Source organism: Cololabis saira, chromosome 11, assembly GCF_033807715.1.
Source record: "Cololabis saira isolate AMF1-May2022 chromosome 11, fColSai1.1, whole genome shotgun sequence".
Taxonomy (NCBI): Eukaryota; Metazoa; Chordata; class Actinopteri; order Beloniformes; family Belonidae; genus Cololabis; species Cololabis saira.
In genome coordinates, this window is record NC_084597.1 from 6,143,622 (window position 1) to 6,171,284 (window position 27,663).

At 40.4% G+C, this 27,663-nt stretch overlaps 1 protein-coding gene across 1 annotated transcript in view; it reads right to left on the minus strand.

Annotated features, from left to right (window-relative positions):
• The window catches only part of gpsm1b (G protein signaling modulator 1b), a 63,874-nt gene extending 38,223 nt beyond the window's left edge, over positions 1-25,651 (minus strand). The window contains exons 1-4 of the mRNA XM_061733632.1: positions 24,935-25,651; positions 19,826-20,048; positions 5,012-5,147; positions 3,757-3,899 (exon numbers count right to left, since the gene is read on the minus strand). Of these exons, the coding sequence (XP_061589616.1) occupies positions 3,757-3,899; positions 5,012-5,147; positions 19,826-20,048; positions 24,935-25,088 (656 nt within the window). The 5' untranslated portion in view covers positions 25,089-25,651. The remainder of the gene's footprint in view (positions 1-3,756; positions 3,900-5,011; positions 5,148-19,825; positions 20,049-24,934) is intronic.
• Between the last annotated feature and the right edge of the window lie 2,012 nt (positions 25,652-27,663).

Consider the following 27,663-nt stretch of genomic DNA (forward strand, 5'->3'; position numbering starts at 1 on the left):
ACAAAAGCGGTAGTGTTTTACCAGAAGGAACACTACGTTTCCCATGAGCACCAGCGCGTACTGCCGGAAAACTCCTGTCCCGTCGCTGCATTTGTTTTGAGAGAAGACGGGACGCTTTTCTGTTTCACCAAGTGAACAGACGGAACGCAAAAAAAAGATGTTAAACTGCTGGAAAGGAACTGGAATTTACCGGGATACCTTAAACAAGGAAGCCAGGGAGCGGTATATGGAGAAAATAATGATTATTAACGGTCTGGATCCATATGAAATCCCTACTGAAGAGCCATGTGTTTCAATACATTTGTATAATAGTACAACATACAGTACATGTTTTGTATCCCTCTTAGTTCTCTTTTCTTTTTGACCGCTATATTATGGTGAAGAGGCTCCGAGACGTGATTATTTTTGTTTTCCTCGTGAGATTATTTTTTTCCTCTGCAGCTACAAATAAGAGTTAATATTTTTTCCTCAACAAACTAGTTTTATCTGAAGATTGGGGTTAATTGCACCGCAGAGAGCTGGCCAGCAACTGCGTTTAGCTGGAGAAGTGGGGAATAAAACCCGTGTTTTGATCCGACGCCCGTCTGTGTGAGTGTTTGTGGTTTAAGGCTGATTTATGGTTCTGCGTTAAATCGACGCAGAGCCTACGGCGTAGGATACGCGGCGACACGCACCGTACGTTGCGGGTCGCCACGTACCCTACGCCGTAGGTCTGCGTCGATTTAACGCAGAACCATAATTCAGGCTTTACTGTGTGTTTGGTCGTTACAGCCGCGATCCAAAGCGAGCCGACGAGTCTTTCACTCTTTTACTCTGTTATATCAGATAATTGGCCTGCGTGGTTCTGCCTCCGAGCAGGAAACCGTTGAAAAGTTAAACCATTAGGATCTTTTCCCTGGTCTGTTATGTGGAGCTGCTGCAGCCATAACGCAGCACGGGTTACCAGCTCCATGGTTACCAGCTTCTGCGGAGCTCTGAGCTCCAAGCCCCGCCCATTTTCGTCTCGACTGCGAATCGGGAAGGAGGGGGAAGTGACGTATGCCGTAAAGCAGTCAAAGCCGTAAAATTAGTAGTTTTTTAGTGTGGCAGGGTTCCTACCATGCTCCTCAAAGTTACATAGTGCCAGTGAAGGCGATACAGACCCCTCAGACCATGACAGAGGTTCATTAAACCTGTTGGAAGTTGATTTACCATCACAATGACTCTGGAAATATTATATTAAGGTGGAAATGTTACATAGTGTCGCTTTAAACTCTTGCAAATTAACACAAATGGGTCACAAAGCCCAAATGGGTCTGGATTTCTTGCCGTCGGAGACGGAACTAAATTAATCAATGTCAAAGACTGACTGCATAAAAATGTAAACAGGTTTTTTTTTTTCCTAATTATTTGATACTCTCGCTTTCCCTTTTAACTTTAAGGTCAAGATAATAGAAAATGTGCATCTCAGTTGTTTCAAGAAGGAAGTACAGCTTCTTGAAGATTTATAAAGGTGTCGCATAGTATGACATGATGAAAATGAAATACTAGGTCAATACTAGTTTTAAGAGTAGCCTTAATGGATCCAGAGAAATAAGATGATTAACTAGCCATGAAGACCATCTGAATAAGGAGCAGGGATTCGGGCAGCTGGAGTCTCGGGTGAGTTAACATGAGGCCAAAGTTGGAAAACTACTTATCTCTGACAGAAATCTATATTTAGATCAGGGGTGTCAAACTCATTTTGCTTGGCGGGCCGGATTTGACCAATTTTTTTCTTGCGGGCCGCACGCTCAAAATAACAAAGACGGTGCGGAAAATGTTTTCTCTAATTCTTATTTTTTTTTTACTATTGTTATCTAATCTAATATCAGTTTAGTTAATTTTAAAGGAAATATGCACTTTGTTTACACTCTAATTATGTAAAATATATTTCTTCAGGATCTTTTCTTGAAGTTTCTCGTTTTTTTTCAAATTATGTAAAATACTTTTAATATCATTTTACAAAGATAAACAGAAACAAGTATGTTTTTTCTATATTTCGCTTTTTTTATAGGAAATTTTATTAAAAGCAAAATCTTTCTTATTACATCCGAGAGTGTTTCTTTGTGATTTAGAGATTTTTCCAGTACAATTAAGTGTATTTATTTTTAAAAATTGGCGCGGATATTTACGCCAGTGTGCCGAAAAAGTCAGCACTTCTTTTTTAACTGTTTTACTTTGTCACTATCCTCGTATTCAAAACTGAAATTCTCCAAATAAATATCTTCTATCATCTTTTTTAGCAGTGATATTTTTCCTGCGAAAATATATAATAGTAGTCAGTTAATGAAAATAAACGACCGTCTACAAAGAAACAAAATCGGTAAATGCATTCTAGAAAACTAAAAAAATGTCAAAAACTGCTCTATTTGTGGAATAACGATGGATTTGTAGAAGAAATATATTATCGGATATGCTGCGATTCATGGCAATTATTTATGCCTTCCTTTTTAGTAAATTAACATTTCGGTTTTTTGCGTTGGAAACTTCTCGCGGGCCGCATGAAAATCTCTCTCGGGCCGCACATTTGACACCCCTGATTTAGAGTGACAGGAAATAATAATGAAGGTGTTGCCGTAGTTCAGTCCAGGCATCAACTGATTCAAAGGTTGTGGTAGGACTTTAAGAGCACTGTATATAAACAATAACTGCACTGAATTTAAGATTAAAGACAAAATACCTCCACAACTGTCAGGAGCATAACTTCAGACAGAAAATAATGACTTTAAATAATCTCTGCTAATAGTTAGTTAGATAGATAGTTTTACCCTCTTTAACCCTCTGTCCAACCCTGTTTAAAATCTATAGAAACAACATTGCTTCTGCTGCAGACACATTTGAGTGCTTTTAAGTCTTAGCTACGTACCATTTCTGACCTTCTGTTCAAAGTTTTGGTTCTTTTTTGTATTTATGTATTGATCTTTCTCTTTAATGCAATGAAACACTTGGGTCAACTTAAGTTGTTGAAATGAGCTCTATAAATAAAGGTTGGTCATTTTCAAAAAGCACAATGTTCAAGAAGTGTCAATAAAAATACGGTAATTTTTCCACATATAATCAATATCCAGCAGTGTGACTCCAATGTAGGCTGGGCGATATGGACCAAAAGTCATATCTCAATATTTTCTAGCTGAATGGCGATACTCGATATATATCGATATTTTTTCTGTGCCATAATTGGGGTTTCCCGCAAAGCATTATAGCATAGCATCTCTGTTAGCATCTCTGTTAGCTTCATTTTTTTCTGAGGCAAACCCTTAAAAAAACAGTCAGTTTTAATACAAAGCCTCGTGCCAAATGTCACACAGGTTCCTTTATTAACAGAGGTCTGCACAATATCAACATGTATAAAACAAATGAAATAAAAATAAACTGCCTGCATATATAGAATAAAAATGCTTCTTGAATAAAATAAAACAAATATCCCTTTCCTGCATAACAATTAAATTAAAATACACTGTGCAATTATTACAATGTAGACAGTAACAGGCAGACTTTTCCACTGAGGTTGACAGTTGTGCAAATAACAAAACATTTGTGCAAATCTCAAATAAAACATTCAAGTCAATTTGTCACAAAATAAGCTATATCTAAATCATAAAAAAAAAAAAAAATTTATAATTGATATAAACGATATTGTCTCGTACCATATCGCGTTTGAAAATATGTCGATATATATTAAAATCTCGATATATCACCCAGCCCTAAATGTGTTGTATGCGTGGTGATACCTACTCGTAAAAGCCGGTAGCTCTTTGTAGCGTTTCTCGGACATCGGCGGGCAGGTCCCCCGGTTCCTGCGTGCAGCCCCACAACTGCTGCTTCCCCTTCGCGTGGAACACGTTCCCCACGTTATACAGCGCTCTGGCCTCTCCAACCTGGGACACGGCAGGAAACACCACAGACCGTGTGGTCACTTTTATATTGGAGGGACAAAACGCAAACTGAAGCTAAGATTGGCTGAACACAAACATGCTATAAGAACTGGAAACCCACTATATCCTATGGCAGTACATTATAAAGAAACTAAGCATGGTAGCTGTGACTCTAAATAAATAACTCAAATAGGTATTTCAATATCCATTTAAAGTGCAAAAAAAGAAAGAAATTGCAACAGCTCAAGCAGTAAACTAATTATTTTAGCTTGTCTGATTTATTCTGTCACCAGACACAGCTGGACATGAAGCACCGGTATTGTTCAGGTATTTCATGACAAACCGTGTCCGATAACAGAGAAACCAAACAAGCTCTAGTAAATATAGATAATATGAACTTCATTGAACTAATATAACATTTAGAAATTTAAGCTGAAATGTCCAGCATTTTCTCTAAAGAAAAGTTAATTTAGTTCAGGAGTTTTCAAAACTACTGGGATTAAAGTTCACCAGGCAAAAATGTAATGATGAAAAAAGGAGAAAAAAAAAATATTAAAAAAAATAAATAAATAAAAAAATAAATTGATCTTTAGACATACAAATCAATTTTTAGGAACTAATATGACAGGGGTCGGCAACCCGCAGCTCTAGAGCCGCATGCAGCTCTTTAGCGCCGCCCTAGTGGCTCCTGGAGCATTTTCAAAAATGTATGACCTTTTTTTCTTCTTTTTTTCCTTTTTCTTCTTTTTTTCCTTTTCTTTGTCTTTTTTTTTCCTTTTTTCTTTTTTCCTTCTTTTTTTTTCTTTTTTTCCCTCTTTTTTCCTTTCCTTTTTAATCAACATTTCGACTTTTTTCTCGACATTTCAACTTTTTTCCTCGAAGTGCATAATGAAAAAAAAAATCTTCCCCCAGTTATAGCTAATATAGAAACATGCAGCATGTGTTGTCTTCATTCTAAGGCTGATACAAGACTTTTCATTTTTTGCGGCTCCAGCTGTTTTTTGTGTTTTTGGTCCAATATGGCTCTTTCAACATTTTGGGTTGCCGACCCCTGTAATATGAGAGTCGATTTAGAATCAGAAAATCGATTTTTTCAACACAGGCCTATACTTTACCTTGTCCCCCTGCTCTTGAGAAATGTCCAGATGTCTTTGGCAGCAAACAGCAGCCTCGTCGAAGCGCCCCAACACTTTCAAGGTGTTACCAAGGTTACCGCTAGCTTTTCCTTCACCGATTCTGTCTCCTATAGTTCTGGGGAAAGAAGGAGATTCAGTTTTTAGGGAAAGGAAAACTATCTCGTCTAAATGAAGTTATTAGTTAATAGAGGTGGGTGCAATTCATCGATGTGTCGATGCATCACGATGCGTCACGTGACGATTTGGAATCGATTCATTAAAAAAATATATATATATATATACATATTTTATTTAAGTTATCCTATCCAGATTCCAAACTGAATACGCTGCTGAATCATTTCATTTTCAAGAATGCACATTTCTTATTGTTCACTTGAAATATGGCAGATATGTTTACACTAAGTACATATCTTGTTTACTTGAATTAATGAACTCATTAAATCCAGGGCTTGACCGTTTTCAGTGTTTTCCGCCAATAGAGGGCGCTCTCATGCAAGTGCAGCTTTCCCTGGTCAAAGTTAAGTAAGTCAAAGAGCAAATGTTTACATAGTCATAAAATACATTATTTTGTGTCTTTGAAAAATACATGTCAAATGTTAAAAAAACCTTGTTATTTACTTAATGAGTGTTGTTAGAGGAACTGAGTTAATTGATTGGCTATTTATTTACAAATGTAGCCACAGATGAAGACAAAATCAATCTTGTATGGAAAAAGCATGAAAAATCACAATAATCGAAGAATCGTGGCACCAATAATCGAATCGAAAATCGTTATAATCGAAGAATCGAAGCTCCAATAATCGAAATCGAATCGTGAGGTACCCTTGTTTGCACACTCCTACTAGTTAACCAGGAGCAGTTAAGTTGCAGCGACAGGATTCCACTGGGAGATATTTATGGTACATGTGTCATTTCCTTTGCTTATTTCTGGGCGCCAGGTCCCAGTGGTCCTGTTGAGAATACACCATGAGAAGATAAATGTCCCTGGGGTTTTTAATCAGTCCCCTGTTGAAGTAGCAGCTGCTCCTGCAAGAAACTGGCTCACAAACTCACTCACTCACTTGTGTCCAAAGTACAGTTTTCCAGACCGAATGGGCTCCTACACCGGCAGGTTTTTTTCATGATGGTTATTTAGAAAGAGGTCAGCTGGGCTCCAAGAATATTTTGGAAGGCATTTCTTTTATAAAGGAACATCAAAATTAAATTTGAGGGGTTTTTCAATTTAGAGATTTTAGGTTTTTTTGCATTTCCCTCTAAACTTCGGTTTGAACGTTCAAGTATTTCAAAAACTGATCAAAAGTGTTTAACAGATCAAAAAATATATAAAGTGTAAGTAACAAAGAACTTGAAAAAAGACTTGAAAAAAGAATAGCAAAAATAATAGGCCGTCAGGTCTAGGCTTGTGTTGAAAAAAATCGATTCTCCGATTCTCATATTAATTCCTAAAAATCGATTCATATGTCTAATGATCGATTTAAAAAAAAATAAAAAAAAATAAAAATTCATCATTACATTACAACTTTTGGAAAAATCCAGTGCAGTCGGGGGCAGCGCCATGTGAGGACACGTTTTGGCTGGGCTCCCTGTCGGATCTGTGTAATATGTAACTAAATACACCAATCTGTCCGCAAAGTGACCCAAAGTGCTTGGGAACAGTAATAGGGTTAATTAGAACAGTTTCATAAGTTTTTACTGTCGTTATAAGAGAGGACAATGAGCAAGAAGAACAAGGCTAGCCCTGATGTTGCTAAGGAGCATGCTAACGCTACACCGGTTGCCGGACAAGAGGCTATCCTCCAGGCTATTGCAGACCTGAGGAAGGAACTTCTCGACAAAGCCGAAGCCCAGTCGGTGGAGATTAAGACCCAGGTTGACCACCTCAGGGCAGAAATTAAGCAGGCTAATGATAATGCTAACGCCAGGATCGAGGCTCTGCACACACAGTTTGTGGAAATGGGGGCTGCGGTCAGCGATCAGTCAGATAGGGTCACGGCGCTGGAACGTGATCTTAAGGCGGTCTTGGAGGAACTGGCTACCCATAAAGCCCGACTGGAGGACAGGGAGGCTCGGTCCCGTCGCTTTAACCTACGTGTCTCAGGAATCCGGGAAAGGAGGGAGGATGGAAAGCTTCCAACCGACTTTGTCTCTCAGTGCCTGAAAGATGCCTATGGCCTCTCCAAGCTACCCACCCTGGACATTGCGCACCGTACTTTACGCACGAAGCCGAGTGAAGATAATGGTGACCCACCGAGAGCGTTCGTCATCAGATACCACTACTACCAGGAGAGGGAGGAAATTCTGAAGAAAGCTAGACAGGCTAAGCGAGTGACTACCGCGGACGGCGATGTTCTCCACGTCCATCAAGATTTTACGCATGCCGTGGCTCAACAGCGTTCCAGATTCAACAAGGTGCGAGGCTTGCTCAGGGAATGCAACGGAGTCCGGTATGGGTTATGGTACCCCGCCGTATTAAAAATAACAACACCGGATGGCAAATGTGCGAGTTTCAAGGATCCTGCAAAGGCTGAAGACTACATAAAGAAAAATCTACATCCAAAGGAATAGCGGCGGCGGGACATGAGTAGATATGGATACCTGGCTGCTTAGATACAAAGTCCTTTCTTCACGAGGTGCCCAGCGGATAATGATTGGATTGGACTCAGCGATCGGTTTGTGAGGATTTCAGTTTTATGGTTACTTTTCACTTCTTCTGGAACTAAAGGTGTGTATCGGTATGTTTACTCTTCCTCTTTTAATTGACTGAACGCCACTGCATCGACAGTAGGAGTTTTGGGATTCACACCATTTTATTATTTGTGTTCTTATACTAGTGGCATATCTGCCAATTTTTTCGGACTGATCTGCTGGGTCCTGTATTTTTGTTTACTGTTATTCTGGTCTGGGTTTAAGAATGCTGTCTATATATTCCACGGGTATTACGTAGTGCATTGACGGCCAGGGGGGAGAGGGGGGGGGGGGGGGGGGGGGGGGGGGCGTTTTATTTATGTATATTTGTTTTCGGTAATTTAAGGAATAATCTAAGCGTTCTCTCATTTCCTGCCTCTTGAATTGTCGTATTTCTATTTTTACTATATGTTTCTTGCCTCATTCAGTGGCTTTACTTTTCTTAATATATGGTGTAGCGCTCTTTGGAGATTGGCTAATATATTAGTGAGACGCGGAGAGTGTCGCGTCTGTACTGTTCGGGCATGGATAGCAGTTATTGCTCTCGTTATTTTCTTCTACATGCTGTTTTATTTTGAAGGCAGTTTCCCTATTCCTTCTACGTCCGGGGTTAAAACCGACGAGTCAATCTTCAAGAGGGTGTTTATGTCAGAGACTATGTCATAGGGCTTTGGTGCCCTCTACTGGTTTACTGGTTTCATTTTCCATCATGCGTGTGTGCAAGTGGTTGGGCCGCGTGTGTGTGTATGTGCGTGTGCGTGACTACGTGTGCGTGCGTGCGTGCAGTTTATATAACTCGCAATTACTGTGTTGGGATGTGTGTGGGCCAGTGTATATATGTTTGCTTAAATATATTGTCATTATTATTTCATTTCATTATTGTTATTATTTACTACTTATTTTGATCATTTCTGTAATGTTATACTAAGGCAGAGGGACATTTTATGTCCTAATTTTAGCAGGTGCATGTCTATCATTCACAATTGCTGTAGTCCTGTGGTGTGTGTGTGTGTGTGTGTGTGTGTGTGTGTGTGTGTGTGTGTGTGTGTATAATTACATTTTTATTTTCTCTTCTGTATTTTATTTATAATATCATATAATTTTTGATGCAGAATGTCATCGAGACCAAGCCAAATGGGGGGGACATGTTTATATCTACGGGCAGCCTGTGGGCAACACTCTATGCTGAGTCATGTTTTCTATGTATTGTGAGTGGGGTCGGTTGCGTTCATCTTGAGTGGACGCGGCCGGCCTCACAAGTCTAACCTGTTGTCACAGTATGTGGTGGGCATGGGGATACTGACCTGTCTAGAAGACAATGGCTTACCTCTCGTCTCGAATGGGTTATCAAGGGTGCCCTCTGGTCAGAGATCCTGACACAGGCTTGGAGTGCCACTCTAACAGACTATCTGTTTCATCTTTTAATGTTCATGTGGCCAAGCGAGTGGGCTTGGGCATGAATATGTGTACATTACAGGACTCACATTCGCTGGTGTGTGTGTGTGTGTGTGTATGTGTGTGTGTATGTGTGTGTGTGTGCATGTGTGTGCCTGAGTATACCCAGATATAATTGTATTCCACTATACGCACTCATGCTGATGGTTATTTTATGTTCTAACTCCAAGAGTATATTTACCTGTTCTCTAGATTAGAAAAAGATTGATTATGGTCAGGCTGGTTGATATATATATATATTTTCTGTTCTAGTTTTGCGCAGCTCCGATAGGGCTCAGCCCCACAGGGTAAGCTTTGAGTTTGTTTTCGTCAGAAGGAAACAGAGGAGCGGGGTTTTTTGCAGTCCCTCATTGGGGGAGGGGCCGGCAGAGGGGTTTTTGGATGTTTTGTGTTATATGTCTGTTCTCATGTCTTCTTTTATGTTTTATATTTGTATCCATAAGGTTGCGTTGTTATTGCAGAGAGTTATGGCCAACTAACTGGTTTTCTGCCTGTGCGGCTCTTGACCAAGGTATATTGGTATCCTTATTAGCTTTATTGCCCGAACATGGCAGTTCCTAATCTTAATACATCTGGAGGGGCCGCTACAAAATTTACAACTTGGAATACTAAAGGTGTTAACCACCCAGTGAAACGCAGCAAAGTGTTTGCTCGCTTATCTCAATTGAAAACTGATGTAGCCTTCCTGACTGAAACACATTTGCTTAATAAGAACCATAATATGCTGAAGAGGGGGGGCTTTTCCCAAGTATTCCACTCCAAGTTTGACGCCAAGTTCCGGGGTACGGCGATCCTTATTCACAGAGATGTGCAGTTTATAGAATCAAAGGTAATATCGGGCAGTGATGGCCGCTACATTATTGTACAGGGACACCTGTTTAATGTACCAGTAATACTGGCATGTGTGTATGCCCCCAATTGGGACAACGCCAAATTCTTCAGCGACCTGTTTTCCTTGCTTCCAGACATGTATAGCCATAATTTGATACTGGGGGGAGATTTGAATACGGTGTTGAGCCCCTTATTGGATAGATCCAGTGCGACCCCTGGTGCAATGAGCAAATCGGCGGAGACGATTAATGCTTTCCTTCAGACATATGGAGTGATTGATGTGTGGAGGTATAAACATCCAGGGTCTAGACAATATAGCTTCTTCTCCGCAGCTCATCAGTCCTACGGCAGGATCGATTATCTTCTGTTGGATAAGAGGCTTCTCCCTTTTCTAAAGTCAAGTGAATGTGAGAGCATTGTTATTTCAGACCATGGTCCAGTCACTATGTCGCTGGGCTTTCCAAATAACATACGCCCGCAACGAGTATGGCGACTAAATTCACGTCTATTATCAAATGAAGAGTTTGTTGACTTTATCAACTCTCAAATTGACTTTTTTACAGAAACAAACAAACATCCAGACATAAGCCACTCTATTTTTTGGGAATCGATGAAAGCATATCTACGGGGTCAGATAATCGCCTTTAATTCTGGTTTGAACAAGAGACGGGCAGCACGTCTTCACGAACTGACATCCCTGTTAAAGGACCTTGATAATAGGCATTCAACCTCACCATCCACAGACTTATATAAGGAGAGAGTTACACTACAAACGGAGTTTGATATTTTATCTTCTGGGGCAGTGGAGGAGCTTCACCTTAGATCCCGCCAGGAGTTTTACGAACATGGCGAACGAGCCAGTAAATTGCTGTGTCACCAGTTGAGACAGTCTACAGAGGCTGGACTTATTGCCGAGATTGACACTTCAGAGGGAATAACTACAGACCAAAAATCTATAAACAATCAATTCAAAAAGTTCTATGAGGACCTCTACAGCTCTGAGGGGTGTGAGGACGCAGAAATGTCTCAGTTTTTTGATAATTTAGAGTTACAGACCCTAAGCGACCAGGATAAGTCTGACCTTGATCGGCCTTTGACGGTGGCTGAAATTGATCGCGCCATCAAAAAAATGAAGGGAAGTAAGGCTCCCGGGCCAGACGGCTTCCCAGCTGAGTTTTATAAAACATTTGCTTCCAAACTTATTCCTATTCTGAAATGTGTATATGTAGAGGCACTGGAACGAGAGTCACTCCCGCCCACAATGACCCAGGCCACAATTTCAGTGCTCCTTAAAAAAGGAAAAGATCCTCTGAGGTGTGAATCGTACCGCCCTGTCAGTTTACTCTGCTGCGACTATAAGATTTTAACCAGGGCTCTGGCTAGCAGGCTTGAGTCAGTTATCCATACTGTGGTACATCCGGACCAAACGGGTTTTATTTTAGAGCGCCAGCTCTTTGGTAATGTGCGTAGGTTGTTCAATATTATCTACTCTCCTGATGCCCCGCCCACAGCGGAGGTTTTATTGTCGCTCGATGCCCACAAGGCTTTTGATAGAATTGAATACAAATTTCTTTTCACGGCCCTGGAGAGGTTCGGGTTTGGCCCCATTTTTCTATCATGGATCAGAGTCTTGTACGCTTCACCACAGGCCTCGGTTTGCACTAATAAGTTGATTTCCAACTACTTTCAGATAGGTAGAGGCACCAGACAAGGTTGTGGACTGAGCCCCCTGTTGTTCGACCTCGCCATTGAGCCATTGGCAGTTGCCCTGAGGGCTGATGAGGATCTCGCTGGTATTACTAGGGGTGGCCAAGTACATAAATTATCACTCTATGCAGATGACCTGATCTTGTATCTGTCTGACCCTTTTGTTTCCATCCCAAAGGCGTTATCTCCAAATTTGGCAGATTCTCAGGCTACAAAATTAACCTCCCAAAGAGCTTATTATTTCCTGCCAATGAGCTGGCTCAGAAGTTGTCACTCGGGTCATTTCCACTAAAGGTAGTCTCTGACTCTTTCACATACCTTGGGGTGAATGTGACTCGGAAATATGGAGCCCTGTTTAAATCGAACTTTAAGCCAGCCCTGCAAAAGGCTAAACAGGACCTGGCGCGTTGGTCGACGTTACCCCTGTCGTTGGCCGGCAGGGTTAACTCAGTCAAGATGACAATTATGCCTAGGTTCCTGTTTTTATTTCAAACTGTGCCCGTTTTCATACCAAAATCCTTTTTCAAGGAGCTAGACAAATACATCTCAACCTTTATTTGGAATAAGACCACACCGCGTATTAGAAGGTCATTCTTAGAGAGACGGAAGGAGGATGGGGGTTTAGCACTACCAAATTTTCTACAATACTACTGGGCGGCAAACATTCATAAACTGACATATTGGATGGCTGCATCATATGGGGGTGGGAGGATGGTATGGGTTGACATGGAACAACACTCCGCTCATCCTGTGTCGTTGTCTTCTCTGATCTGTGCTCCACTTCCACTCAGTAAAAAACGCCGCACGAATAACCCTTTAGTGAGTGGCTCACTCCGTATTTGGGCGCAGTTTAGGACGCACTTCAGATATAGGGAAGCTCTATCTTGTCTCCCGTTAATATCTAATGCCCTTTTCCCACCTTCACTTATGGACACGGCGTTCCAATTATGGGCTAGGAAGGGGTTAAAGCGGGTGAGGGATATGTTTAAAGATGGGTCATTTATGTCCTTTGATCAACTGATAGAGGAATATGACATTCCTCGCTCACATTTTTTCAGGTACTTACAAGCACGGGATTTTGTTAAGAAATATGTTGCTACATTTCCCCTACTCCATGCTGATGGTTGGCTTGATGAGTGGTTGGAGCTAGACCCGCATCAAAAAGGGCTGGTGAGCATGCTTTATAGTGAGATTCAGGAGATGGCACCCCCATCTCTGGATCGTATCAGGGAGTCGTGGAGTGAGGATATGGGGATTGAGATTCCGGACGATTCTTGGCAATTGGCAATTAAACGAATTCATTCATCCTCTGTTTGTATCAGGCACGGGCTGCTTCAATTCAAAGTGCTCCATAGACTACATTTCTCCAAAAGTAGATTGGCCGAAATTTACCCAGATGTGGATCCAAATTGTTACAGATGCCACCAGGCTCCAGCCACTCTCAACCATATGTTCTGGTCATGTCCATCATTATCACAATTCTGGTGTTCCGTTTTTGAGACCTTCTCCTACATCTGTAGCAGGGAGATCAGCCCTTGCCCCTTTGTTGCTGTGTTTGGAGTGGTCCCTGGTGAAATAACAGTATCTGTCCCCCAATCTGATGCTATAGCTTTCTCCTCCCTGTTGGCCCGACGCCTAATTCTGTTCAACTGGAAATCAGCGGTTCCCCCGTCACATCGAAGATGGGTCGGTGACGTAATGGCTCACCTAAAATTGGAGAGGATCAAATATTCCACCAGGGGCTCAATCCAGAAGTTTTATAAAGTTTGGCAGCCGTTTCTGGATTATTTCAGTTACAAATTCCAGGCTGAAGGGGCTCAAGTGTGAGTTACCATTCTCGTAAATTCAACCAATTCGGTATGACAAATGTAGATCTGCTTAAGCGCAACGCAACATGAAAATATTATTTTTATTTTTATTTTTATTGTCTGTCTGTCGTCTAGTACCTTTTATTTTATTTTTATTTTTAATGGATTTCGAGGGTTTTACTGTATTGTCCATTTGTAGTCTTGTTTGTATGTATGTTTTTGCTTTATTGAAAAAACTAATAAAAACAATTTAATAATAATAATAATACATTACAACTTTTGGTACTTTTTTTTATGCCCAAAAAAGGCACGAGAATAACTGGTGCCATGTTTTCGCCTTTAAATATGTTTAAAGGTATGAAAACATTAAAGTTTTTCAGTTATAATTGCATAAATTGTCTATATTTCTTTGCTTTATTATACTGTCTTGGGGTTACATTTGCATAAATGTTAAAAACCAAATTCTCATAAATGGGGAAAAAATAAAAGCGATTTTTCTTTTGTCCTCTGTTTCCTCCCTGGATCTGTTTGGTAATTCTGACCCACGATGTTTCTGAAAGCAGTTCTATCAGCATTCTGGGAGCTGATTGGTCCTTACAGCATCATTAGCTGCAATACTTGCTGTTTAATCTCAATATAATACTAGTAGTAATATGTTGCATAACTAGACAGTCATATAATTCATGCAACAGCTGAAAAAACTGTTTTATTAACAGTAACCCAAATCAATATTGGATCGAATCGAATCAAATGGTGATAATCGATTCTGAATCTTAAGAATCGGAATCGAATCGATTCTTGACATTTGAATCGATCCCCAGCCCTAGTCAGGTCAACCACGTAAATGTCTTTAGAAAGAGGATCTCGCTCCCACCTCTGGCGTGTACATTCTTTTCACTTAAAAAAAAGAGCTATTTATGTTAAGCATAGGATAAAAAGTTGAACTCGGATTTCTAGGAAGTATTTTCACAATCGTTATTTTAATAGCGGGTGTTATGACTGTGGTCATATTTTTGTAGTCTGTCTTGTGTGGGTGTGTGTGTGCCCTTTGATTTTCTTGTATTAATCTACTATGCAGATAGGTGTGTTCCACAGCCGTGCGGTCATTGGTGGGAAGGTTCCATGCCCTGGATGGTGATTGGCTGAAACGACAACCACCTGATATAAAAGGAGCCAAGATGGCCGCCACCATGTGGGCTGCAAGCAGGTTGCAGACTCATCCTCCTCCTCTCCCAACCGGCCACACCTTGTGCTTAGAACTTTGTATAGGTTTTGGAAGATATTGACTTTTGAGTAAAGTAAGGGTGGGCTGCCAATTCTGTTAACTTCGTTTTCTCCTGTTTATTTTAGTTAGGGAGGTAAGCCTTGTGTCATTTGTTTTCTTTTGTTTGACAGGTCAGTTACCTACTCCTAAGACAGGATCCTTTTGTTTGTTGTTTTGGCCTTTGTCCACCCTGAAGCCTAGTAGCTCAGTCTCAGTTTACTTTTCAAGTTGATCTACTTTTGTTAATAAATCACTTCCTTTTTAAAGTGAAACCAAATCTTGTTTGTGGCTACTTGGGACTTGGGGAAGATGGGGCCTTTTCATGTTGTGTCCTAGGCACCCCTAGACTGGGGGCATAACATGAATTGGGGGCTCGTCCGTTCTCTTGTCTCGCTTTGTTTGGTGAGTACCTCTGGTTGGTAGTTCTCTTTTGGTGTGTGGGGGGAAATTATGGAGTTTTCACTGGATGATTTTGTGGCTAGTCCGTCTTTGGCTAAAATTGAGAAGTGCAAAAAGGCGGACCTGTTGAGTTTGGCAAATGTTTATAATGTGCGGGTGTCTTACAGTGCCAATAAAGCGGAGCTCAGACGTTTGCTGTGTGAACAGTTGGTGGAGCAGGGCGTCCTACCTGACCCAGCTGTTGATGAGGGGGATGCTGCTTTTGCTGCGGGTGACGTGGCTGGTGACGTACCGGGCGCTGAGGTGAAAGTGGCGGGGGCCGCTGGCACGCTCACTGCTGGTGCGGAGCTTGGGCCGGTCATAGATCCTCTGGTGAGTAAGATGACTACCGAGGATCTCCGCATAGCACTCCAAATAAAGGAGGTAGAGACCCGAAACAAACAGCTGGAGGTGCAAGCCATGCACCTGCGCATCAGGGCTCTCGAGCTGGAAAAAGGAGCCTCTGAAGCCTCCACCCCAGTGTCTACTGTTGGCCGCAGCGCTGTTTCTGCTCCGGGTTTTGACATCAGTAAGCACATCGCTTTAGTCCCGCCGTTTCGTGAGTCCGAGGTGGACTCGTATTTTAGCGCTTTCGAGCGGATAGCTGCTGCCCTTAGTTGGCCCAAAGAGTTCTGGTCCCTTCTCCTCCAGTGTAAACTAGTGGGGAAAGCTCAGGAAGTCTGTGCCAGTCTTTCCATTGAGGATAGTTTGGATTATAAAATCTTGAAAAAGACTGTTTTGCAGGCCTACGAGCTGGTTCCCGAAGCCTATCGGCAAAAATTTAGAAACAGTGAGAAAACTCCCAACCAGACGTATGTTGAGTTTGTGCGTGACAAGAGTGTTTTGTTTGATAAATGGTGCCAAGCGTGTAATGTCAGAAACATGGCGGAAATGAGAGAGCTCATTCTACTCGAGGAATTTAAAAAGTGTTTGCCGGAGCGAATTGTGATCTATTTGAATGAACAAAAAGAGGCATCGGTAGCAAAAGCAGCCGTGCTCGCTGATGAGTTCATTTTGACTCACAAAAGTGTTTTTTCGATGCCAGCACCTCGTGTCTCACACACGATGTCTGAGCGAAGAAACCGATCGCCAAAGCTGATGCGTAAAAGCACCTCACCAGCTGCGGGTGAGAGCCGCGAGTGTTTTTATTGCCATGAGCCAGGCCACTTGATTGCTGTCTGTCCGGCCCTCAGGAAAAAAGGACATCACAGAAATGTTAAACCTCCTGCAGGTGTGGGTTTTATAAACAACGCGTCCCCACCTGAAAAACACACTAAGTCTTCATCTGAAGCAGAGTTAAATGCGGAGGTTGACCCTCGTTTCAAACCGTTTGTTTCTCGTGGATTTGTGTCAGTAACCGGTGAGGAGGCAGATAAAGTACCGGTAACTATCCTCAGAGATACAGCCGCCTATCACTCATTCATGCTGGCTAGTGTTCTGCCCCTCTCAAACGAAACTTCGTGTTCTTCTGATTTGTTAGTGTGGGGAATTAAAATGAGTGAACTGAACGCCCCACTTCACATGATCCATTTGCATTCACCGCTTGTGTCGGGACGTGTGAAAGTTGCCGTGCTCCCACGGTTTCCGATTAGTGGCATTTCGTTTATTTTGGGTAACGATCTGGCCGGAGGAAATGTGTTTCCTCTGCCAGAGGTCGTCAATGATCCCATTTCGGTTGCACCTGCTTGCTGCCCCACCTCTGTTTCTTCTGCTTTGTCTGTGCCAAATGTGTTTCCTGTATGCGCAGTTACTCGCGCACAGGCTCGTAAATTGGGTGATGTGATGGATTTGTCTAGCTCCTTTATGGCTACATTAGATGAGGGTGAGCCCTCCTTTTCAGTGTCCCCCACTACTGAATGTGAAAAGGTACCAAAATGTGTCACTGAGCTGGTTGTGTGTGCCGGACTTGTGTGTGCCGGACTTGTGTGTGCCGGACTTGTGTGTGCCGGACTTGTGTGTGCCGGACTTGTGTGTGCCGGACTTGTGTGTGCCGGACTTTTGTGTGCCGGACTTGTTTGGTCCCCCGCTTGCCAGGCTGCCTTCGAGTCTGCCAAGGCGTTACTGTGTAGTGCCCCAGTCCTCGCTGCGCCCTGCTTTACACGACCCTTTAAACTGGAGGTTGACGCCAGCGCGTGCGGCGCCGGTGCGGTTCTCTTGCAAGAGGATGATCAGGCTATTGATCACTCTGTTTGCTACTTCTCAAGAAAGTTCAATAAGCACCAGCTTAATTATAGCACGATTGAGAAGGAAGCTCTTGCTCTTCAGTATTTTGAGGTTTATATCGGGTCTAGTTCACAGCCTGTACAAGTGTACACTGATCACAACCCGTTAGTATTCCTCGCGCACATGCGTAATTCTAACCAGCGGCTTATGCGCTGGTCTCTTCTCCTCCAGGATTTCAATCTGGAGATTCCCCACAAAAAGGGCACAGAAAATGTAATAGCGGACGCTTTGTCAAGGTGTTCCTCAGATCCACAGGAATTAAACATTTAGGGGTATGTTTAATTCTTGGGTGTGGGGGTGTTATGACTGTGGTCATATTTTTGTAGTCCGTCTTGTGTGGGTGTGTGTGTGCCCTTTGATTTTCTTGTATTAATCTACTATGCAGATAGGTGTGTTCCACAGCCGTGCGGTCATTGGTGGGAAGGTTCCATGCCCTGGATGGTGATTGGCTGAAACGACAACCACCTGATATAAAAGGAGCCAAGATGGCCGCCACCATGTGGGCTGCAAGCAGGTTGCAGACTCATCCTCCTCCTCTCCCAACCGGCCACACCTTGTGCTCAGAACTTTGTATAGGTTTTGGAAGATATTGACTTTTGAGTAAAGTAAGGGTGGGCTGCCAATTCTGTTAACTTCGTTTTCTCCTGTTTATTTTAGTTAGGGAGGTAAGCCTTGTGTCATTTGTTTTCTTTTGTTTGACAGGTCAGTTACCTACTCCTAAGACAGGATCCTTTTGTTTGTTGTTTTGGCCTTTGTCCACCCTGAAGCCTAGTAGCTCAGTCTCAGTTTACTTTTCAAGTTGATCTACTTTTGTTAATAAATCACTTCCTTTTTAAAGTGAAACCAAATCTTGTTTGTGGCTACTTGGGACTTGGGGAAGATGGGGCCTTTTCATGTTGTGTCCTAGGCACCCCTAGACTGGGGGCATAACAGCGGGACTATTTCCAGCGGCGCCTGTGTAAAGCAGCGATGCGGCTGCGTCACGTGATCGCGCTGGACCAATAACAGCGGCCCCAAACCTGACGTAATCCCATGTGGATGCCACTTCGTCTTACCAAATATGTAGAAAAATACAATATAACGAGCCGAAAAGTGCACAAAATTGACTAAAAACAGTGTTATATGAGGCCACAATGAAGATGAATTATAAACTAAAGTGAAATAATAAAAAGTGCCCATAATGTGATTTTGTTTTTATCATTGTTATGTGTATCTATCTTTCTCTATGCAACACTATCCCATTAATGTCACGACCAGGATAAGTAATATACCTAACCTCAAGTTAATATAAAACCATTATGTATAACATGTAAAGTATATTTATTTGGGGCTATTTCAGCATAAGCTGTAAGCCAGGAAAATAACGATTGTGAAAATACTTCCTAGAAATCAGAGTTCAACTTTTTATCCTATGCTTAACGTAAATAGTTGTTTTTATTAAAGTGAAAAGAATGTACACGCCAGAGGTGGGAGCGAGATGAAATGAAAAGGTGGGTGACCTGACGGCCTATAAATGCACCTTCAAGAAGTAAAATATGCGAAAATGTCACAGGTAAGCAGGAAAATTATTAACTTAGATTAAGATTCAGGTCAAAAAGGAAGAAGTTGAGCTTGTACTTTTTTTTTTTTTCTTTTAACTAAGGACAAAAAACAAACAGGGCTGTATTTATCAGTTATTTGGCTACGGACCTATTAGGGCTGGGCGATATATTGAGATTTTAATATATATCGATATATTTTCAAACGCAATATGGTATAATGGTTTAATGATTTTGATATAGCTTATTTTGTGACAAATTGACTTGAATGTTTTATTTGAGATTTGCACAAATGTTTTGTTATTTGCACAACTGTCAACCTCAGTGGAAAAGTCTGCCTGTTACTGTCTACATTGTATTAATTGCACAGTGTATTTTAATGTAATTGTTATGCAGGAAAGGGATATTTGTTTTATTTTATTCAAGAAGTATTTTTATTCTATATATGCAGGCAGTTTATTTTTATTTCATTTGTTTTATACATTTTGATATTGTGCAGACCTCTGTTAATAAAGGAACCTGTGTGACATTTGGCACGAGGCTTTGTATTAAAACTGACTGTTTTTTTAAGGGTTTGCCTCAGAAAAAATGAATCTAACAGAGATGCTAACAGAGATGCTATGCTATAATGCTTTGGGGGAAACCCCAATTATGTCACAGAAAAAATATCGATATATATCGAGTATCGCCATTCAGCTAGAAAATATCGAGATATGACTTTTGGTCCATATCGCCCAGCCCTAGGTCCTATTCATTCGTGCTTGTATGAATACTTTAAACCACAAAATGTGTCAAAACTTTACAAAGAGCAGCTAAAACTGCACGGTTACAGATTGGCAATCACCTGGCCAAGGTGAGGTCGTGCTTGTGGTATTCCAGGGCTTTGCCGTATTCCTTGAGGTAGAAGTAGGCGTTGCCCAGCTGGCTGTAGATGGCACTGAGGGTTTTCAGGTCTTCTGTGCCGACCTGCACGGCCGCCTCAAAAAATGCCGTCCCTCCTTTGAAGTCGCCGGCCTTGCAGAGCCGTTCTCCCTCCAAGGCCAACTCCAGGCAAGAGGCCTCCATCCTGGAAGTAAGAGCACAAATAAATCAGCAAAAATATGTTTGTGCGGCATAGGAATGGGCGATATTTTACCATTCATGATATACCGTCAAAAAAAATTCCCCACAGTAAGAATTTGTCATCTCGCGGTAAAAACGATAAATTCGGCCCACTCGGTGGGGCAGTGGGTTAAGCAGCAGCCCATATACTGAGGCTACAGTCCTCCTGCAGCGGTCGCAGGTTCGAATCCCGGCCTGCGCACCTTCGCTGCATGTCATCCCCATTCTCTCTCTCTCTACCCTTTTCATATCTGCAGCTTGAATAAAGGGCCACTAGAGCCCAAAAAAATCTTTAAAAAAAAACAAAACAAAAAAAACAGATAAATTCCCGTTGATGACGTAGAAGAAAGAAAGAAAGTGAGCAAGAAAAGAAAGAAAGAAAGAAAGAAAGTGAGCAAGAAAAGAAAGAAAGAAAGAAAGAAATAAAGAAAGAAAGAAAGAAAGAAAATGAGCAAGAAAGAAAGAAAATGAGCAAGAAAAAGAAAGAAAGAAAGAAAGAAAGAAAGGAAAGAGCAAGAAAGAAAAAAAGGAAATGAGCAAGAAAGAAAGAAAATGAGCAAGAAAAAGAAAAGAAAGAAAGAAAGAAAGGAAAGAGCAAGAAAGAAAAAAAGGAAATGAGCAAGAAAGAAAAAGGAAATGAGCAAGAAAAGAAAGAAAGAAAGAAAGAAAATGAGCAAGAAAAGAAAGAAAGAAAGAAAGAAAGAAAATGAGCAAGAAAGAAAGAAAGAAATGAGCAATAAAAGAAAGAAAGAGCAAGAAAGAAAAAAGGAAATGAGCAAGAAAGAAAGAAAGAAAGAAAATGAGCAAGAAAATAAAGAAAGAAATATAGAAAGAAAGAAAGAAAATGAGCAAGAAAGAAAGAAAATGAGCAAGAAAAAGAAAGAAAGAAAGAAAGAAAGAAAGAAAGGAAAGAGCAAGAAAGAAAAAGGAAATGAGCAAGAAAAGAAAGAAAGAAAGAAAGAAAGAAAGAAAGAAAGAAAGAAAATGAGCAAGAAAGAAAGAGCAAGAAAGAAAGAAAGAAATGAGCAAGAAAAGAAAGAAAGAAAGAAAGAAAGAAAGAAAGAAAGGAAATGAGCAAGAAAAGAAAGAAAGAGCAAGAAAGAAAAAAGGAAATGAGCAAGAAAATGAGGAAAGAAAGAAAGAAAGAAAGAAAGAAAGAAAGAAAGAAAGAAAGAAAGAAAGAAAGAAAGAAAGAAAGAAAGAAAGAAAGAAAGAAAGAAAGAAAGAAAGAAAGAAAGAAAGAAAGAAAGAAAGAAAGATTTTTTTAGAACATTTTTTAGTCGATACCGCTCATCCCTAGTGCGGCAAGATATTTTCTACAGTGAAAGGATGCAAATTCATTGAAGGTGCAACATGATCTCATAGTGAAGAACAATTTGGCAGCATAACCATGACAACAAGGTCTGAACTGTTGCCTTAGCAACCGGATCTAAGCTCTAAGACGAGCACCTTGAGAAGGTGTTGCACTTCTCACTCCTTCTTGCTTTTAAACGGCTGACTGATATGATCACGGGTGGTCTGGCACTTGCAGTGACTGTTAGCGACATCAAAACAGTCGAGCCTCCCACACTCGGCAGCAGAAAATCAAAGCCACCTCTCTCTCCGTGTACGAGCCGATACTACTCTGATAGTCCATAAAGACGAGCTCAGGTGTAACGAGCCACACATTCACAGCGAGAATCAAAGATCAAGTCAACCATCACCTCTACGGTACAATTTCATGGAAGTTATTTCAGTCACTCAAATGATTGTCAGAGCTGCATGTTGCTGTGCACAAAAGGCAAAGAGAAACTTGGAAGAAAAGAGAGAAACTTAGAAGTAGAACAAAGATTTGTGGAACCCTTTTGGAGTAGATCTTTGAAGAAAAAAATGCATGTTTTTCTGCTTCCAAAGATGAATTTATTGCATCTACGACTGCATTCATTGACATTGTGGTCAGATTTTCTCCATCTGATAGGCTTTGAAAGCAAATTCAGACGTTTACGCCACTACTGTGTAACTACTATTCATGCATACATGTTAAAGACTGACAATTACAAGTCTGATATATTAAAATCGTAACATTAAGACTAATTAATCTGTCCATGGTTCAGGAGGGCTTTGGCAGGTCAGAATAACCTATCCTGCAACGCAGAATTTGGGCTAAATTACTTAAACTACAAAGAAACAATCGGGGAGAAAGAGCTAAGGGTTATTTGATGTATTTTGTAAAGGGGAAAGTTTAATAAAAGAAAAAAGATGCTTGGCTAAACCCCAACTGAGAGAATCTAATGTATGCTGATTTGGATGTCTTCTACCACATTTGCTAAAGGAGACTGTGCAGCTAAAACTCACCGTGGACCGGGTTTGTAAAGACCAAACGCTGCACCTCAGACATAAAAGGATCACCAACCACTTACTTTTTCACCTTGTAGTTTTACTGCAGAAAGCTATGATTCATGGATTCACCACTATAATAGTTTTATAAAATCTAAATGGACTGTGAGCTCAGATAGAGAAAGACACGCCCGCCATGCAATGGTTTAAGTGCCCAATATCTGTAACATTGCTGACTACACTGCTTATTATCTCTAGTTTCCATTAGTGATTTAAATAGTTTAATTAAATCATATTTTCCTTGTTAGTGCTGCCTATTTAAGTAGATAATATTACTAATTGTCTTACACTTCTCCAACCTTGGTTAATAGGACATTTCTCCGTGATGAGACAAGCTGACGACAAAAATTGACTTCTGATTTACCATAATTTGGACAATCATACCTCTTTTGCTGCTCTTATCTAAGTAACATTAGATACAATATGTATCTTGTGATAAAACTGATTCTGTGTTATTAAGGGTTACATGCGGGGTCCCGCAAGGGTCTGTGCTGGGGCCAAGATTATTTATTTTGTATCTGAACGAACTTTGTAAAGTGTCAAAAAGTATGAACTGTATCCTTTTTGCAGATGATACAAAAAATTTTTTGTTCTGGGGACCAGTTAACTGACATAACTACTGTTGAAAATGAGATGAAACTTGTAAAGAAATGGTTTGATGTAAATAAGTTATCTTTAAATATAAGTAAAACAAAGTTTATGATGTTTGGGAACCGTAAAAACGATAAGGAAGTTAAATTGAGAATAGAAGATACAGAAATAGAAAAGGGTGTTTGAAACAAAATCTTTAGGTGTCATCATGGACCATAAATTAAATTGGAAGATGCATATTAATCATGTCAAATCTAAATTAGCTAAATCGATAGCCATATTATATAAGGTAAAAGATATGTTGAACCAGCGTGCTTTATATATTTTGTATTGTACTATGTTTATTCCCTACATTACACACCGTTTAGAAATATGGGGGAGTGCATATTTTACCCATACTAAACCGATGTTTATTCTTCAAAAAAGAGCGGTAAGGATTATTTATTAAATTAAAAGGGAAAGTTCGGTTTTTTACAACCTGGACCTTATTTCTGGCATTTTTTATGGTCGTATACTCACCCAGAGGTGTTTGGTGTCATTTGGAGTCCTTCGGAAGATATTAGGGTTTTTTTGCGAGCCGCTTCTCCATATAACGGTAGTGAACGGGGCACAGCGGGACACAGACGCTGCAGCGTCTAAATAACACATGATTGCCGCGAAACTCGTTCATTTCTTTTATGAATCACTAGATCTGCTTCCAGGACCTGTTGTCTACATCTGGGGCTGTGTGTGTAACAAATAAATCCGTTTGTAAACAAGACCTCTGAACTCATGACGTCATCTCTGTGCGCGCATCGCAGACACAGCTCCGTGTACAGCTGGAGTTCACTACTGTTAGTTTACTGTTAGTTATTTGAAACATGTCTGAATATTTGTCAAATTCTGAGGTTGTGGACGACGACTTTGAATATGATGGACGTCCTTACTGTTTTGAGCCGGAGTATACGGCTGAAGAGCTCACTGAACGGAGGACAGAGTGCGCGCACAGAGATGACGTCATGAGTTCAGAGGTCTTGTTTACAAACTGATTTATTTATTACACAGACAACCCCGCAATGTTACAACAGGTCCTGGAAGCAGATCTAGTGATTCATAAAAGAAATGAACGAGTTTCGTGGCAATCATGTGTTATTTAGACGCTGCATCGCCTGTGTCCCGCTGTGCCCCGTTCACTACCATTATATGGAGAAGCGGCTCGCAAAAAACTCCTAATATCTTCCGATGGACTCCAAATGACACCAAACTTTTCTGGGTGAGTATACAACCATAAAAAATGCCAGAAATAAGGTTCAGGTTGTAAAAAACCGAACTTTCCCTTTAAGGGCATTTAAATTCATGGATTTAGTGGAATACAAAATAGCATTGATAATGTACAAAATGTTCAACAGATTGTTACCTAGTAAAATTGTAAGCATGTTTAAAATAAGAGTAAGTAGATATGAGCTTTGAGGGAAAGATATGATTGAAAAACCAAAGTCTAGGACTAAAATTAAAGATAAATGTATTACTGTAAGGGGTGTAAATATATGGAATGCACTTGATGAAAAATTGAAGATGTGCCAGTCGATTCATGCATTCAAACGTTTGTTTAAGTTTAATGTGTTTGAAAAATATGAGGGATCCAGTAGATGAAACTATTACGGAATTATGTTTGGGATTGTGTAAACAATATGATTTTTTTGTATGATGTTTTGTATGTTGCGATCTGAATAAGTTGATCATGTGAGAAGGGTAGGCGTAAATAAGCAATAGCTTCAGCCTATTCCTTTTCGGTTAGGTCACTTTATGTGAACTAATGCTTTCTGTTGGTGTCTAAATTCTGAATGACCCGGCCGAAATAAATATATTTTCATTTAATTTCATACCTCCAAGTGGTAAAACGAGCAGTACCTGTGTTTCTGCCTGGTTCGAGTTTTATCCACGTACAATTGCAGCTCCAACTGCAAAGGCCGCAGCATGGACTGAGGCCGCGGCCCACAATGCACCAGTCTACACATGGCGCTCTCTGCTCCCGTCAGAGGACAAGGCTCAGAAGTCATGAGGGAAATGTTTTAACAAGGGAAAAATAAACAAAAAAAAACTGCAAAGTGTTAGTACGCCATTCAACACATCCCACAGACTTATGCCTAGCGTGGATTCATAGTCGCGCCAACTGTCCAAACAAAGTTGTCTGTTAAACAGCTCCGGCAGAATCCACAGCGTCAGCAGCGTTGCAGCAAAACGGGACACATTCCAGTTCCAAGTTATGACCACAATCCAGGAACCGCCAAGAAAAACATATCCACTAAAAGTCCTCCAGAGCGCTCCAAAAACCCAATGGCGACTTCTCTACATCCCAAAAAAAGCTGTTCCAGGTCCCAACTTAATCTCTCTGCAAAAACGTTAAATATTCAATATTTGCACGTGCATAAATTTGTCTAGAAGATGAGCTGTCCACTGGTGTCCTCACTCTCTTCCCCCGAATGGTGTTTTCTCCCTTGATCCTCTTCGACCTGGCCACATCTGCAACAATGACACCTATTGTTCCACCTCACTCAGAAAGAGAGGGAAGGTTCTGAAAGAGCAGAGAGCGATGGGTCCGAAACATCCTGACAAATGCCAACGAGCTGGACCGCTGCCCCGATGAGAGACGGAGAAAGGATGAGAGGATGAGCTAATCGCATGACCTGCACCTCCTTACTAGAAACCCACGCAGCTCGAAGAGAGCCCAGACTAATCCGCCTTTCTGCTGATACCAGCATAAACATAATCAGGTCACCCGCTAAGACAGATGATCAACGCCACAAATGAAAAGAAGTAACAATACATTCTTCTATCTTACTAAAAAAAAAAAAATTTATAATATTCTTATCAATAACCTACCACTATATCACAGACCTCCAATGAAACAAAAATGGGAAGCAGACCTGGAATGCTCATATGAGGACAAGGATTGGTATACTCTTTTAGAAAAAACACACACTATGTTAATATCCACCAAACACAGACAAATTCAATTCAATATTTTACATCAAATTTACTACACTCCCTATAGATTAAATAAATTTAATAGTGCGGTCTCTGCCATGTGCCAAAGATGTAAAATAAATACTGGAAATCTACCCCATATGTATGGAGGATTTTTTGTGCCAAAATTAAATAAATAAATACATCATTAATTAATTAAAATGGGAATGAAATATATAATTAATTAATTAAAATTAGAATCAAATATGTCATTAATTAATTAAAATACAATTCATTTTAAGTAAAAATATAAATTTATTATTTCAGCATTTAATTAATTAATGACACATTTAATTAATGATTTCGTGTTGCTGAATCATGAAATGTAAATGTAAAACTGTCAGTTTCACTCGTTATTTTTTCCTTTTTTTAATTTTTTTTTCTTTTTTTTATTTTTTTTTCTCTTATGTATTTATTTTGGTTTAATTAATGTTATGAAAAGTTAAAAAAAAAAAAAAGGGGGGAAATATTGATAATTATATATTGTAAATCTTATTTTTTTCTTTTTTTAATGCCCTCAAAGATATCTATACAAAAAAATAAATAAATAAAAAATAGAATAAATTGCATGTTATATTTTCCAGTTTTCAAGGAAAAATATTTAAATCTCATGTTTTCATCCTTGCTCACCCTGAACAGAAAGCTTGACATGTTGTGTGACATGCAAGCTTTGGATAGATGTAAGACAACTTTGATATCAGATTATGAAAACTTTTACTCTTATTCAAAAAAGAAACACTCCCATCACATCCACAGCAGTGTCTTTGTTACCATGACAACTGCAAGATCTATATCTCCAATTTGACAGAACTTGTTTCAGTCTTGTTTCAACTTGTTTCAATGTGTCCAGGAGGTATAGATACACTTTCTTTATGAGTTAGGAAGGAAAAAAATAAGAGTGGCGAAATCAAAATTGTTTTCTTAGTTGACTTTGTATGGCTTAGTAGAGGCTTTCTATTAGTCTGAGCAATTCTGCAACTCTGTAATGTGTAATTATGGACATGCTGGTAGTGGCAGGCCCATATTTGCCAATAGCCATTTTGCAATTCAGCCTTTGAAAGGAGGGAAAAAGGAAAAGGAAACACCCCCTGCCAGGCAGAGGGGGTATGTCAAGAACCTTCCTGAAAAAAACTGCGAAAAAAAAGGATCGGAAAAAATACGAAAAAAACATTTTTACAATGCAAAAAGGCAAAATGGCCCGAAGGGCTATGTTGCTAGCAAGGTAAAGTCTCAAAAAATGTGCTACTCATGTACAGCCTGACCCTGCTCTGATATGGAAGAAAACCCCCACCGCCCCCAAAAAACATGCCCGAAAAAACGAGGAAGAACCAGAAAAATGCAGGCGCTAAAATTAGTATATATAAGGTTTCCCTTTTCTTATTATCATTATTAGGGGCCGAGCACTGACAGTGCGAAGGCCCTATTGTATCTGTAGGAAATGTTTTTATTTTTCTCATTTTTCTTCCAACGAAATGAGGGCCTTCTTGCCCCCTAAACGTGCCCCAAAAGTCACCAAATTTTGCATGCAAGCCAGGCCTGACGAAAAATTTGATATTTAATGGTTTGCATTAATGGGCGTAGCCTAACGGCTCAACAGCGCCCCCTAGA